At 38.5% G+C, this 15,981-nt stretch overlaps 1 protein-coding gene across 5 annotated transcripts in view; it reads right to left on the bottom strand.

Annotated features, from left to right (window-relative positions):
- The window catches only part of cnot10 (CCR4-NOT transcription complex subunit 10), a 68,879-nt gene extending 57,739 nt beyond the window's left edge, over positions 1-11,140 (bottom strand). Inside the window, exons 1-6 of one of the 5 annotated variants that reach the window (XM_012964690.3) lie at positions 11,024-11,130; positions 8,772-8,898; positions 7,765-7,859; positions 6,396-6,557; positions 5,328-5,478; positions 1,628-1,702 (exon numbers count right to left, since the gene is read on the bottom strand). In XM_012964690.3, the coding sequence (XP_012820144.2) occupies positions 1,628-1,702; positions 5,328-5,478; positions 6,396-6,557; positions 7,765-7,859; positions 8,772-8,793 (505 nt within the window). In that variant the 5' untranslated portion in view covers positions 8,794-8,898; positions 11,024-11,130. 5 annotated transcript variants of the gene reach the window in all.
- Between the last annotated feature and the right edge of the window lie 4,841 nt (positions 11,141-15,981).

Genomic DNA, 15,981 nt, shown 5'->3' with positions numbered 1-15,981 from the left:
GAACTATGTGGGTGCTTACAGTCTGAGCCTGAGGTTTATAGCCTGAATCTGAGGTGTGAACTATGCAGGGGGTTAGTTAATCTCAGTACTGATACCATATAAAGCTTAGTAGGCATCACATACTGGGGCTCATTTAAGAAAACTGAACACATCTGCAAGTGAGCAGCAAACTATGGCAGCCAATTAATATTTTTTATTTTTACTGTTCTATCTGTAGCTATTGCAAAAAAAATATATAATCACTGATTAGCTGCAATGTTAAAACCAAGATGCAAATTTTCCCAGTGGCCATAAATGAGCCCTACTGACTCCCAAGAGGTGAACCTATAAGACTAACAATTAGAGTGGGGGCCACCAACCTTTTTTACCAGTGAGCCACATTCAAATTTAAAGAGTTGGGAAGCATTGCAAGCATGAAAAAAGTTACTATAAGTGGCCTATGATTTGAAATTAGGAATTCAAAATTAAGCACCTGCTTAAGGCGACTGGAAGCAACATCCAAGGGGTTGGTGAGCAATATGTTGCTCATGAGCCACTGTTGGAGGTCACTGAATTAGAGGATATAACCATCATATGTATTTACAGGTTGCCCAGGTGCAGTAGTTCATCCAATAAAATATTTGCTTCTACATAGCTGACTAGTAAATACTACCTGTTGATTGGTTGGTAGGTGATTTCATTTAAAGAAAACATTCCACTTATTATTACCTAACCCTCCATATATACAGGATCTAAGCATGCAGGGAGAACTGTGAGAGAGCAAAAGAGCTAAATAAACAGAATTCATTTTAAAATAATGCAGTATTAGAAAAGCAGGCAATTAGCTTCATGAAAAATATATATTATGTATAAAAAAGTTAGCTGTAATATAAACTCCTTAATAGGGCAATTGTTTTTTTCATTTTCTAATAAGCTTACATATAAACTAGTACAGGTATAGGACCCATTATCCAGAATGCTCGGGACCAAGGGTATTCCGGATAAGGGGTCTTTCTGTAATTTGGATCTCAACACCTTAAGTCTACTAAAAAATCAATAAAACATTAATTAAACCCAATAGGATTGTTTTGCATCCAATAAGGATGATTTATATCTTAGTTGGGATCAATTCCAAGGTACTGTTTTATTTCTACATAGAAAAAGGAAATCAGTTTTACAATTCTGAATTATTTGATTATAATGGAGTCTATGGGAGACGGGCTTTCCGTAATTCGGAGCTTTCTGGATAATGGGTTTCCGGATAAGGGGTCCGATACCTGTACAAGTAACAGATTACCAATATAATCCACTGTAAAAAATTAGAAAAATTTCTACTATATTGGCTTTTGTGGTACAAGCCAACAAATAGAGTGTTTTTTGCTCTTTTGTCTGTATCGTAATTTATCCTAGCATATTGGCAATCCCCTGAATGACTCTTTGAAAAAATGTACAAATTATACAATTTACAAACTCAATAACTTTGCTAATTGGCTAAAGATGATGAAAATATACGTGTTGAATGAAAAAGTTTGACATTTTGTGGTGAAATTTTGATTGATTCCATTTACAGACAGGATTCATCACCCTGCCCGCTGTGAACATTTGGGGGGTGGGGGAACCCTCAGAATTAGAATTAGTGAATCTTCACCTCGTCTGTGTGGTGTAAACGGTCCTGTAGGGCTTTGGGGCGATGATCTAGGTGTTTTCAGACAAATACGCCTACCTATAATGTCAGTGGCAAAGAAAGCATCATAGGAAAGAAAGTGTGCAGAAAAACATAGAATTGGTTAAAAAGCAAGATATTTTACAGAATGACATGAAAACAGAAAAATGTTACAGAGAATTTATACCAATAACACACTAAACTTGAACAATCATGGGGTCCTCACATCTATATAAAGCATATGTATTTAGTGGCATTAAATGAACCAAACCACAACTACTCCATGGTTTTTTATCTATCTGACACAAAAAGACAGCCGTTGTTGCTGAAAAACATTTTGGCACTTCATAAATGTAAATAACTGTACATCAAAATTACATTTTAAGAGCGTCTACAAAAAGGTTAGAAGGGTGAAATATAAACACATAACAGGATGAAAGATACAGTATATACATATACACAAATGAACCAAAATAAAATATTAAAATAGCAACTAAAAGGTCCTCTGCACTCACATATATAATATATATATAATATATATATATATAATATATATATAATATATATATAATATATATATTATACATACATACACAGGTATTGGATCCCTTGTCTGGAAACCCATTATCCAGAAAGTTCCGAATTACAGAAAGACCATCTCCCATAGACTCCGTTATAAGTAAATAATTATAATTTTTAAAATTGATTCCCTTTTTCTCTGTAATAATAAAACAGTACCTTGTAATTGATCTCAACTAAGATATTGTTATTCCTTATAACAAGCCTATTGGGTATATTAATTATTTAAATGATTTTTAGCAGACTTATAGTCAAAATTACGGAAAGATCCCTTATCCGAAAAACCCCAGGTCCCGAGCATTCTGGATAACAGGTCTCATACCAATATATATATATGTAATATATATAGGAAGTTTGTGGTCACCACCTCATTGCACCACCGCCTAATGGTTTAAAACATAGTGGTGTGCACAACTTTGTTACAATAAAATATAAAGCTTTTTCTTAAATAGTCACCTCAAACAGATAGAAACCACAAAATATGGAGCAGAAATACAGACTTATTTAAAGGTCAGACATTGGAAAGAAACCTTTTTCTACAGTATTAAAATAATCATGATATATTAAGGGGCTGATTTACTTACCCACGAACGGGTCGAATGGAGTCCGATTGCGTTTTTTTCGTAATGATCGGTACTTTGCGATTTTTTCGTATGTTTTGCGATTTTTTCGGATTCTTTACGAATTTTTCGGATCCAATACGATTTTTGCGTAAAAACGCGAGTTTTCCTATCCATTACGAAAGTTGCGTAAAAAGTTGCGCATTTTGCGTAGCGTTAAAACTTACGCGAAAAGTTGCGCATTTTTCGTAGCGTTAAGTTTTAACGCTACGAAAAATGCGCAACTTTTCGCGTAAGTTTTAACGCTACGCAAAATGCGCAACTTTTTACGCAACTTTCGTAATGGATACGAAAAACTCGCGTTTTTACGCAAAAATCGTATTGGATCCGAAAAATTCGTACAGAATCCGAAAAAATCGCAAAACATACAAAAAAGTCGCAAAATATTCGTTTTCAAGTCGGAACTTTTCCAATTCGGGTCGGATTCGTGGGTTAGTAAATCAGCCCCTAAGATGTGTATGTTAGGTTGCAATACAAAGTTAGAATAAATCAGTGTGTATAGATGAGAAAATGATAACATTCAGACTTAAATGACAAAGCGGTCTAAAAACAAACACCTAGGAGCACATGCATTAAAGTATGAATCCGAACCACGAAATCCGATATCTTTTTAAGTTTGCTAAAGTCACAAAAATTCTGTTCGTTTGAATACGAAGATTCAGAAATTTTCGTATTGGAACGATCGTTTACGATTGGTGATCTGAAACTCATGAAATGATCATATCTGAACGATCGTAAATGGCGGGAAAAGCATTCTGACTTTGAACCTACAGTGCATGATTTTGGATGCCTCTCATAGGACTCAATGGCACTCTGCAGCTCCAACCTGGCCCAAGGAAAGTCACGATACCCAAGCTTGAATGAATCCGAAACTTTAGTACTCGTTGCAACAAATACGATCTTGTCGCACAAAATTGTCACAAAGTACAAAAAAGTGCGCAAATTAACAAAAATATTGTAGAAAATACACAAAAGTTGTAAACATTGGAAAAAATTTAAAAAAATTGTATTCAGACCTGTCGTACTTTAATGAATGTGCCCCTTATTTTTTACCTATTATATATGTATGTCTCATGGTTATACCCTATGATTTCTTTAAGTGATGATAATAATAATACAGCTACCCACATTTTTATTAATGTTTTCATTCCATGCACATTTCACCAATAAATTAAATTTTTTGCTTAAAAAATAAAAAATCTGCATCCTGTTGGAAACTATATTAACGTACAGATCTGGAGAGCGATGGGTGCCCAAAAAATGTACAGGTACTGGGCTAGTAGGTCACGTGTAAAGTTTGCACATTTCCTTATACAGAAAAAGCTCTTCTTTTCAAGGAGGAATTATAGATTTTAACATGACTACTTAATGCTTATTAAAATTAATTAAAAGTAAAAAAAAAAAAAAAAAGCTAAAAATCAAACAAAATGGCATGCAATTACCATCAGGATAAAAAAAAAAAGTGATGAGAAAGCAATTTTTCTACAAACTTCTTTTTCCAACAACTACTTAAAGGGGTTGTAAAAGCATATTCACAATACTAAACGTCATAAGATTGTTTATTTTATAAACCTTGTACAGGTACTGATTTCCTAACTTGAGTATATTGCAAATGTGCCTCTTTATTAGGTAGAGAAGCAGCAAATTTGGATATTTTTTCCTTCATAGCCCCTTTAATACAAGCAACTTAAGAAATCTAACAGAAGAACATCTAAATCTGCATAATATTTTATAAAGAATTTTTTTTTTTATTTATTCACCTGTAAAAAAATATATTGTATTTTAACTCAAGTTTCAATAAGAAATATAATGCTATCTTACACTATCAGCAACTGTATAAAAATGAAGACCAAGCCATGGTTTAGGCCATTTTCACAGAGAAAATTAATCAGTGATGCAGAGTTATATAGCATAAGCGGTAATGCAGCTTCTACAAACAATAATAACTACATAGAGAAACCCTTTGTGTGCAGAACAGCTTCTACAAATGTTTTATTGCACATAAAAATAAGGAGAGTGTTAAAATGAATATATAAAGGATTAATATTTTCTATTAACTCTCTATCAGTATTACAGAGGGAATACTGCAGAGATGCAGTAAAAAACTGATGGATATGGAACTCAGAGGAACATTTCAGTGATATTAGAAAACAGGCAGAAGAGTTATCAATATGAAACTCTTCACCTCGTAAGTGAGAAATGTCAGGCACAGTTGTAAGACACCCCTGGGCAAATTCTTCACAATCTATTCCCATAGGCTTTTACTAAAAGGATTTCCTAGCACAAATCAAAAAGCCTACTGATAAAATGATTTCATAAAAGAAATGGCTGGTGTGCCCAGTGAACAGAATGCTTTTCATTACCTCTCAGAAAACAAAAATGTTCCTTTTTATAACTAAAAGTAAAAATAAGGTAGATGTCTCAACTTTTGAAAAACCTGCCCCTTAAACACACAAAAATAACAAGAAACCGTTTCATGTACTTACCAAATGGTTCAATAAACTGATAAAGTTTTTCTCCAATTGAAATAGCTTCCATGTGCTGACGCAGATAATACAAGATGACAGCCTGATTGTAATACAACATACTGTTCTCCACATCATCTAAGCTATCCATTTCATCAACAGCAGAATGAACCTATAACCCAAAAGCATATTCATTAGCATATGTAATTGTTATGCAGGAATTTATGTCAGATTCAGTCCGCACTTACTTTTTGTTAGATTCCTTGCATAAAAATGTTTAAAATGTTTAAAGCCTGCTTGAGGGAGCCTAAAATATAATGAAAAACAGGAGACAGACAGAGATATGCCCATCCTGTAAGGCCAGGATATAGATTAATAAAGGTTCCGGAACAGTATGAAAAGCTTACAAATCTCGGACTGACTACCAAGGGTACCAGGAAAAATCCAGTTACGCCCAGGTATAAGTCAGCCCTCCTGTTTAATAAAACTTTGGTTTGGGCCTTGAATGCCTTGCCAATTTTGAGAGTGAGCATGTGGTGTAAAGTTTTTTTGGTGGTGCATTTATGATTTGCATCATTTACAGTTGTGCCCTACGCTTTCCATTTCTTGATTCATGATTGATTTAACTGTACTTTGAAAGGATATTCAGTGATTTCTAAATTGCTTTTTATCAATCCTGACGAGTGCTTTTAAAACACCCTGGTTGGACCTTCCAAATACAGGTGTGTTTATACCAGTGGCGCAACTATTCTGTTCATTTCCAAGTAACCAATTATGCAATTTTAGAAAAGAGTTGTCTGAACTAACGATCATTTATATATTAATAGGGGTGTATAAAGTTTTATTACAAATTTTTCATTGTAATTAACTTTATTCACTTTCCGTTTTAAAACAACAACATTCAAACAACCTTGAATCTAGGTTCTAACAATGAAACATAACTTCCAAGTGGTTAATACTTTTCATAGGCACTGCATTTGTCGGGGACATGAAACTTTTTAAAGAGGTATTCATTTACAAGAGTCTTCTAATGCTTAAAGCACACACATGAATATGTTTCTCATTCGAAGTTTAGGTACATTTTGTTACCTCGTTCCTTAACTGGTTAAGCGTTTGCTTCAGCAGGTCAGATGTTGTCTGTTCACTCTTATAAAACTCAGCTACTGCAGAATTCAGAATTACTTTATAATCATCTTTGTTGATTTCTTTAAGTTCTCCTAGATGCTGTAGACAGGCTTCATAATTACCTGCCTAGAAAATACAATTAAAAAAAAAAGCATAATGCATTTTAGTTCAACAGAAGTTTATAGGTCACATAGGGCCAGATTCAATTCAGGAAGAAAAAATATTTATCACGAGAAAACTCATGGACGAGATTCAACTTGAAATGCTTGAAATGTTTTTTCTAAAACCTCTATTGAAGTCTATATCTGGAACTGACTTTTGCACTGAATCTCAACCATGAGTTTTTATGTTATAAACCATGAGTTAACTTTTTCTCATTGAATTGAATCTGGCCCATTACTTGAAAAGCAACTTTGTTTTGGATACAGAGATACTGATCTGTTACAGGTGTTAATAGGCTTGTCAGTATGCATAACTGGCACCAAAACTATCACTGCCTCACTCTCCAGCAAAGATTTGTTTAATGTTGAGGGCCGGTAAACAATTGCAAACCCCCATCAAGCCAGGTGTCACTCTTGGGACAGTGTAGGAGAAGTAGTGTTGCTGGCTGAAATGTGTAGGAACCGCTACTTACTTACTATATGTAAGCTCCTGGGTAGGAGATATTTTTTTTGGTACAGCAGTAATACATTTGGGAACATAAACAGCTATTTGTAGAACCTCATTATTTATTTTTCTAACAACTGTGATCTACAATTGTGTATTTCTTTACACATTGAAGCAAGAGTTAAAAATTGTAAGAATTAGAGATTTAAATTAGTTCAGTTTAGATTTAGTTTATGTACTCCAGATGATATTTCCATGTATTTGTGAAAAAAACACACCATCTCAGCTTGAAACTTGACCTTTATATAAGCTACCCATCAACTTAGCATGTGCTGCCAGTGCTAGTAGGGTGCAGTAATATAGCATAATGATGGAAACAAAAGACAATCTTTCTGATAAAAATGCAAAATTTGGTATAAATGATTAATAAATCATTTATACCAAATTTTGCATTTTTATCAGAAAGACTGTGCATTTTTAAAACATGTGTTTAAAGTGTGATTGTTTGTACTGCACCTCACATAACTGCATAAAGCTAATTAACTAAAATGAAAAATTCTGTAACATATGCAATGAATCTTATTAAGATAGGAAAAATTGTACACAGATATAGGCAAAATTCTTATTTATCAAGTAGATGTGACATGAAAGTAACTGATAAACATAGTAAATATTAAAAATATGGGAAAAATGCCAATAACTGCATTGCATATTCTTAAAGACTTACTGTAAATGCCTGTAATGCACTTCTGGACAATTCCTTCTCCTGGTCAGAAATGCCTGAGCAATTAGCAGAGCCCTCGTGTTTTTCAGCTCCCTGTTCTAAGTATCAAACAAAATAAAAACATTTGAAATTACCTTCATGAATAAGAGAAATAAATTGTCTTACTCCTCAGGTTTTTTTTAAACAAATGGTTAATATAACAGCATGAGTAAAACATAACCAAGCCACAGATCTCAGTCTGCAAGTGTAATGTGACTGGATTAATGAAAGGCACAAAAGCAACATTAAGGTCCCTCAACCGCAAGAAAAAAAATTAAACATTTCAGCAGTTTAATCTATTCTACTGCTTTGATATCTCAGTTGGCATTAGACTATTATTCAAAGGGCATTTTATATCTTAACATAGATCTTTTCTAACTTTGATGAAGAATACAAAAAAAAACTCAACTCTTAAACCATGGCATTTTGTTTATATTTATATATAATTTATATATTAATAAACTTGCTTGATAAAGGGGTCCCCTTGCCCCAAAACATTGCACTACCACAATAAAGTTTGATTTAAAGGGCTTGTCCCGTTTACAGCCCCTGAGTGCCATTGCATCTTTTGCCAGTATGCCAACTTTTGACATGTGGGGCAGAGTTATCAAAAGGAAGGGCGCATTATTGCATATTTTTTGCATGGGTTACAATTTTGCACATGTTGCATGCACCCAGGTGTGCTGTGAGGTGGTTACAGTGTCCTTTCTTAACTGGGAATAGTAATTCATTTAAAGGGCGTAAGTCACCTCCGAAGCACTATTTTCTGTTTATAGGTTTTCAAATAGTACATCAGAAATATTTTTTAAAATGTTTTTCAATTTAAAAATTACACTTTGAAACATTTAAAAAAGTCATCTTAACAAATGCATCAAAGCCTATTTATAGTAGAGTGATTGTGTGCGCACAAGTGATTTGTGTTATGTTCCAATAAAACCAGCAGTACAACATCACAGTAAAAGAACACCTACCTCCTGCTTTGTCTGCAGCCATTCTTGAATCTTCTCTGATATAGTGTATGACTCCTTTGTGAGTAAATTCTTTTAATCCAGTCTAACAAGATGGTCCTTCAGTGTTTGCTTGTTCCAATTCTTGTTCCTGAGACAACAAGCAGAAAAAGTTCAATAACACATTTTGGCTGAAAGCAAGGTTCAGAATACTTAGGCTTTTAAATAGGAAGTTCACTTTTAGGGTAAAAAAAAAACAACAAGGTTTTTAGAAGGGCCCTTGCCTGCACCCCCCAAGGAAGGATGATGTCTACTTTCCTGTTAATACGTTCACTGATCTCAACACAAACAAGCCAATCTCTGCACCAAATAAAAACATTTGAGATGTGGGGAGCAGCTGAGAACAAACAGTTATAGTACTTGGCTCATTTGGCGATGCAACAATGATGGTGGTCTCCCTCAGACCAGTGTCAGGCAGCTTGGCAATGCATTTTAATTCAACCAAATACTAAAAACACAGTAATTATTATGAGAGTACATATAAAAAGCAGGTATGGAAGCACATGATTCACTATTGGCTTGGACCTACCACACTAGACACTTAAAAAAAAATTATAATGATGTATCAGTGACTTCCACTTCTGTATCTAATTATTCTAGAGGAATGAGTTCCCTGTCAATGCCAGCACCTTTCCCAAATCTAATTTCACCAATGCTCAAGTAACTTCACGACAGCTTGGTGCCACCACATATAGCCCTGTTGCTGACAATATAAGACACAGGGCTGATCTATTCTCTGACCCATTGCACAGATTGTGCGACTGCTGAGTATTTTCAGAGTTATGCTGCAGGCAACTAAACCAATTGCTTTACAGAAGTGTCCAATGTGCTATTCCTTTATACACATTCACTCTCCTTTACTTCAAGTAAGTGCCCAATGTGCTATTCCTTTATACACATTCACTCTCCTTTACTTCAAGCAAGTGTCCAATGTGCTATTCCCTTATACACATTCACTCTCCTTTACTTCAAGCAAGTGCCCAATGTGCTATTCCTTTATACACATTCACTCTCCTTTACTTCAAGCAAGTGCCCAATGTGCTATCCCTTTATACACATTCACTCTCCTTTACTTCAAGCAAGTGCCCAATGTGCTATCCCTTTATACACATTCACTCTCCTTTACTTCAAGCAAGTGCCCAATGTGCTATCCCTTTATACACATTCACTCTCCTTTACTTCAAGCAAGTGCCCAATGTGCTATCCCTTTATACACATTCACTCTCCTTTACTTCAAGCAAGTGTCCAATGTGCTATCCCTTTATACACATTCACTCTCCTTTACTTCAAGCAAGTGCCCAATGTGATATTCCTTTATACACATTCACTCTCCTTTACTTCAAGCAAGTGCCCAATGTGCTATCCCTTTATACACATTCACTCTCCTTTACTTCAAGCAAGTGCCCAATGTGCTATCCCTTTATACACATTCACTCTCCTTTACTTCAAGCAAGTGTCCAATGTGCTATCCCTTTATACACATTCACTCTCCTTTACTTCAAGCAAGTGCCCAATGTGCTATCCCTTTATACACATTCACTCTCCTTTACTTCAAGCAAGTGCCCAATGTGCTATTCCTTTATACACATTCACTCTCCTTTACTTCAAGCAAGTGCCCAATGTGCTATCCCTTTATACACATTCACTCTCCTTTACTTCAAGCAAGTGCCCAATGTGCTATCCCTTTATACACATTCACTCTCCTTTACTTCAAGCAAGTGCCCAATGTGCTATCCCTTTATACACATTCACTCTCTTTTACTTCAAGCAAGTGCCCAATGTGCTATCCCTTTATACACATTCACTCTGCTTTACTTCAAGCAAGTGCCCAATGTGCTATCCCTTTATACACATTCACTCTCCTTCATGTGGTGTTACTGATCAGAGTAGAGTTCTGAGGTCTAAATAAAACACAAACTAATCGTCAGTGCGGTGTCATCTCTCTCTACTACACGCTTTCTAACACCCCATCTATTTCCCCATGGCCGCCTCTAGAGGTGGGACAGTAGCCCTGGCACTGGTGGATTTTGGGTATTAAGGTGGGCCTGACCGTGTTGAGTTTACTTGAATTACCGCCCCCCATACTGTCAGTGATCTGTGGACTTGGCGAGGGCGATCGCTAGGGTGCCTGCATGTTCCTTCCCTTACACAGCATTCGCACAGCCCAACAGCCCCGAATCCCCTAACGTAGCCCGCACTCTCGAATCGCTACTTACACTTCCCACAAAATCGTTATTGAAGCGTTCTAGCCTCCAACCTCACAGAAAATCCCAAAGCCACAAATCTCATTACGCGAGATTAGCGTCACAATCACGTAAGCGCAATGACGCATGACGCAGCCGCCTTGTGGGAAGAGCAAATCGCCTTAAAGGAACAGTAACACCAAAAAATGAAAGTGTATAAAAGTAACTAAAATATAATGTGCTGCTGCCCTGCACTGGTAAAAGCTGTGTGTTTACTTCAGAAAGTCTACTATAATTTATATAAATAAGCTGCTATGTAGCCATGGGGGCAGCCATTCAAAGGAGAAAAGGCACAGGCACATAGGAGATAACAGATAAAACACTATTGTATTCTACAGAACTTATCTGTTATCTGCTATGTAACCTGTGCCTTTTCTCCTTTTTTCCAGCTTGAATGGCTGCCCCCAGGGCTACACAGCAGCTTATTATATAAATTATAGTAGTGTTACTGTAGCAAACAGACCAGTGTTACCAGTGCAGGGCAACAGTGCATTATATTTTTATTACTTTAAAGCTCTTTCATTTTTTGGTGTTACTGTTCCTTTAACTCAGTCTGTTCTGTATCAAAAGAATAAGGGTTTTCTCACTCTGTATACGTTTGTGTGAGAACGATAAAAGAAAATAAATAAAAAAAAAAGTTTCATATTTGCTTCCCACTGTGCATGCTGCCACTTGGTCTGATAATTTCTTCAAGAGAAGTACTTGTTTCCCCCTGTTACCAATAGTACCTGTCGCCTTCAGAGCCCCTTTTCCCAATTAGATCTAAACTCAAAAAGGTTTCTTGAAACTAGGATGTGAAATTGTCATCATTATTGTTTTTCTTGTTTGTCCCACGTTTAAAGAAATTGTAGGATAAAGCACTAATCATAATTAATTTCACAAATTGAACTGATTAGAGGTCCATTATTTATCTGAAGCATCTTGGGCTCTAAAGGTCCCCATACACGTTTAGATTCACTCGCTAGTATATAGTAATATAGTTATAGTATAGTAATATAGTTATATTTTTTTTTTCTGTGTCAGGCTGAGCGCAAGCATGCAAAAAAGGGGCAAAATCTGCTTTGTGTTCCTGCACTTGGCCAACACAATGGCCCCAGGTGCGGGCACAACAATAAGCTTTTGAAAGGAGACATATCCTATAAAAATTAAGAATGTACCAGTGAATTATAATCCTCTAGATATAGAAGGATTGTGTTTAAAAAGTTGTGTTTCTGACTGTTTTATTGAGAAATTCCACAAAAACCTCACTAGCCCCACCCATCTGTTCCACTTCCTGCTGGCTGAGTTCTCTGGATGTGCAGGGGAGCCGGCGGCCCTCCGTACACTGCACTGTAGGATAGGAACCAATCAGCAGCTAGGCTGACCTGATAGGGAACTGAAGCCTTTCTTTGCTTGTGTGCTCCAGGTTTAATTTTCCCGTCGGATTGGCAACTGCATTGGCTCATTGATTCAGTCCCCAGTCAGATGGCGCTTATGCCCTCTATTAGGCCCGGCTGACTTCCCCACTAGACCCTGCTGACAGCACACCACCCAACCTTCTGGCCACCACTCACCCTCCACCCTGCTGGGCCCTGCCAACAGTCCACTTTCCTACTGGGTCCAGACGATCGTGCTGTTGACCATTAAAAATATGTCTTTCATGCAATGCATTGGATGGGCACTACCCTGCCCACCGTTACAGCCTGGAAGAATCTAGTGAATGCCGTTGTTCCTCTGTACAAACTCACATACGAGAATAGGGGCGCGCCCAATAAATTCGATAAAGTTTGGGGCCCTTGGTGTGACCTGGAGGGAAACTGAAGGACTCCACTCCCATTTACATGATAAAATCCCCGGCACTCTTCCACTCCTCCCCATTACATCCTGAGCATTTAGCTCAATAGGTAGATGAACCCAATCTTATGTAACTGCCGCCAGAACCATGCTTAAACCTTATATTGTCACACCCTCCCCTTTGATATTTGTAACAAGCCTTAATGACAGACCTGAAAAGAAAGACCAGCATACTCTCTTTAATGTAATGTTAAGTGTGTTATTTTATGTTTTGTTTGTATGAAAAGCAATAAAATATACCTTTCAAAAAAAAAAAAAATGTCTTTCATTTTATGTAGCTAGTACTTTCAGCTATGGAGAAGGTAGAATGGGGCCGGCAACATGAGAGCAGAAAGAAGAAACTGGCAGGAGAAGAAAATTTGTAATTGTGCTTGTGAGTAGGGTAATACTTTCAATCCAAACAAATAGTTTTGGAGGACACACCACAATTGCTAAAGCAAAAATAGCTGGCTTTAAAACAAAGACAGGAAAAAGGGTGCAAATAGGAATATGTTCCCCAAGCCCACATAGGGGCAAACAGAATATTAATACAAATCAATCAATTACTCAATGCACACCTACTAACCACAAAAGGCAGCAAATGATATGTTTAACATATAATGCTCTTTATATGGAAAATATTCACAGAACAGTAAATACAATTACAATGCATAATATACATACCACCAGTTGGACAAAATGCAATATACAGAAAAACCAGACACGTGTGGAATGAGAAAATCCCAACGTTTCGGAACACAGACCTTTGTCAGAATCCCCTTGACAAAGGACTGTGTTCCAAAATGTTGGGGTATATTATGCATTGTAATTGTATTTACTGTTCTGTGAATATTTTTTCCATTATATGTTAAACATACCATTTGCCATACATTAGTCACCCGAGATGGGGGGACCGGCAGTGTCACGGCTGTGACCCAGTCAGAGGGAGCTGTGGAATCAAGGCCCTTAGGGGGTGATGTCCACGCGTCCACAGAAATAAAGATAGAGATGGGGGAGTCTCCACAAGAGGTGCCTGACAGGGAGGGAGAAGGGAGTGAGCCTGCGCCCAGCTCGCCTATAGCTCCATGTGTAACCCCTGAGCCTAGTGGAGTGGACTGTGAACCCCCAGAGCAGCAGCAAGTCCCTAAGGAGGAGGGGATAATAGCCTCCAGTGTGCCAAATATAGAGGGAGAGACCCCAGAGGGGGTAGCTCTGCCTTCTTATCAGCAGGCCCTGCTCAAAGGGGATCAGCCTTTAGCAGGGGCCACATAGCAGCAGCAGTACTCCCGGCTGGGAGGAACACTTGAAAGATGATGAGGAGGATGAGGATGTGTTCAGCCCTCAAATCTTCAAGTTGCCTGACCTCTTTTACGCTCCTAGGAAAATCCCAAAAGAGGAGGAAAAAGAGTTCTGGGTGCTGCCAGGCAAAGTGGATCCTGATGTGTTCTGCAGGGTGTCACGCATACAGCGGGTCATCAACTACAAAATATTCAGGCTCTGGGGCTATTTCATGCCGTACGCACCATTGTGGATGTTTGAAAAGATGGAGGGTCTGCTAGACGAATGGATCATAGCAGAAATCTCTGCCAAAGAAAAGAGGGTAGGCAATGCCTTGCATGACTCTGATGTGAATAAAAGGATGTCTGCGTGGAGATTTCTCCGGGCCTTGGAAAAAGAATGGTGGTGGGGCCGCACCGTGTTGCGCCACACAGTTTACAGCAGTGGGAGGAAGAATCCCAATCCAAAGTATTTCTTTCTAGAGGTTGTTCTGCCAAATGGGGAGAAGCAAGAAAGCCCCATGCAAATTACTATGCCCCATACGAGGACATAAAAATGAGGTTCAGCTACATGGTGTAAGTGGCCTCCAGTGGCGAGTTAACCCCAGGAGGGGCTTTTCAGTTGAAGGGAGTAGCACCTACGGTTTGGTGTACTCTCAAGGAGAGACTCACTTTCCCAAGGAAGGAACTGTTGGGGGTGGAAAGGAAACCCACACAACAGCCAGCCAGATGGCCTGGAGTGAGGACTGCTCCGGTTGAATCCCAGAGGGGAGCTGAAACAGTTAGCCCTGGAGGGCTCCAGTTTGAAAAGTTACCACCGGAGGGTGGATGTGCGGGCCCAAGGTGGGAGCACCTTGGGATTTGGACTCCCCCAAGGAGGAGGGGAGGGCCAGGAAAAGTTCTTTATTTTTGCTGAAAAATAAAAGTGTTATTGATTTGGGCAAATAAATTGTCCTTTTCTTGAGTGTGTGAAATGTCTAAAGGAGATAGAGACTATTGTGGGGACTTTCACAAAGACTTTGGAGGGTGGGAATGTTGTAATATCTCACTTTTCCTTTCCAGGTTATCCATTGTACCCTGGCAGTCTCCTGGAGGAGCTGTGAAGCGTGATGTGAACAATACGGTAAAAGTATTGTGTAAGATTTTTGGGTTGTGATGGGATGTGTCAGCCGGGAGGTGACAATTTCCAGCAGGGGGAGAATGTAGGGGTTTACCAAAAATGGGCCCTTAGGACAGACACCCCTAGGACAGGCCACAGGGTGGTGCATAGGCCCATATAAAGGGAAGCAGCCATGTGCTGTAGGTCAGACATTTTGGGGACTGCTCCAGTAAGGAGTACCCCAGGTACAAGTTTATAGATAGTAGTTCTGTAAGAGATCATTCTAGGAGTGATATGTAGGTCACCTAGCTAGAATGGGCGGATATTGCCCCTCCAGGAGTGGTAGTGAGGTTAAGACCTCCCAGCATTACATCTGCTGGAGTGCAGGGCCACAAGTGGCTAGGTAGGTGGACAAGGCCATCGCTAGTCAAGGAGTCCGGATCTGAGGGGGCTTAGGCGTGAGTATCAGAGTGGGTCGCCTGTGGTGAGGCTGCCTAGAGTGAGTACCGGGGAGGACTCCAAGAGGGGGTGCCTTCTGGCGCGAGTACCGGGGAGATCACCTACAAGGGAACACTTGGTGCGAATACTGTGAGTTGCCCAACAGGAAAAGGTGGGGGCTGTGTGTGGATCCCAAGCAGAGGTACTAGTGAACTATTAAGTTCCCAGGGTGTGGGTTATAGTTCCACAAGATCATCCCTGGGTGGAGGCACGCCTTTAAGGGGAGAAATCCCTGTTAACCCCCA

Source organism: Xenopus tropicalis, chromosome 6 (genome assembly GCF_000004195.4).
Source record: "Xenopus tropicalis strain Nigerian chromosome 6, UCB_Xtro_10.0, whole genome shotgun sequence".
In the NCBI taxonomy this organism is placed as follows: Eukaryota; Metazoa; Chordata; class Amphibia; order Anura; family Pipidae; genus Xenopus; species Xenopus tropicalis.
The sequence above is the reverse complement of the archived record's forward strand: the minus strand, read 5'-3'. Positions and strand labels throughout refer to the sequence as shown.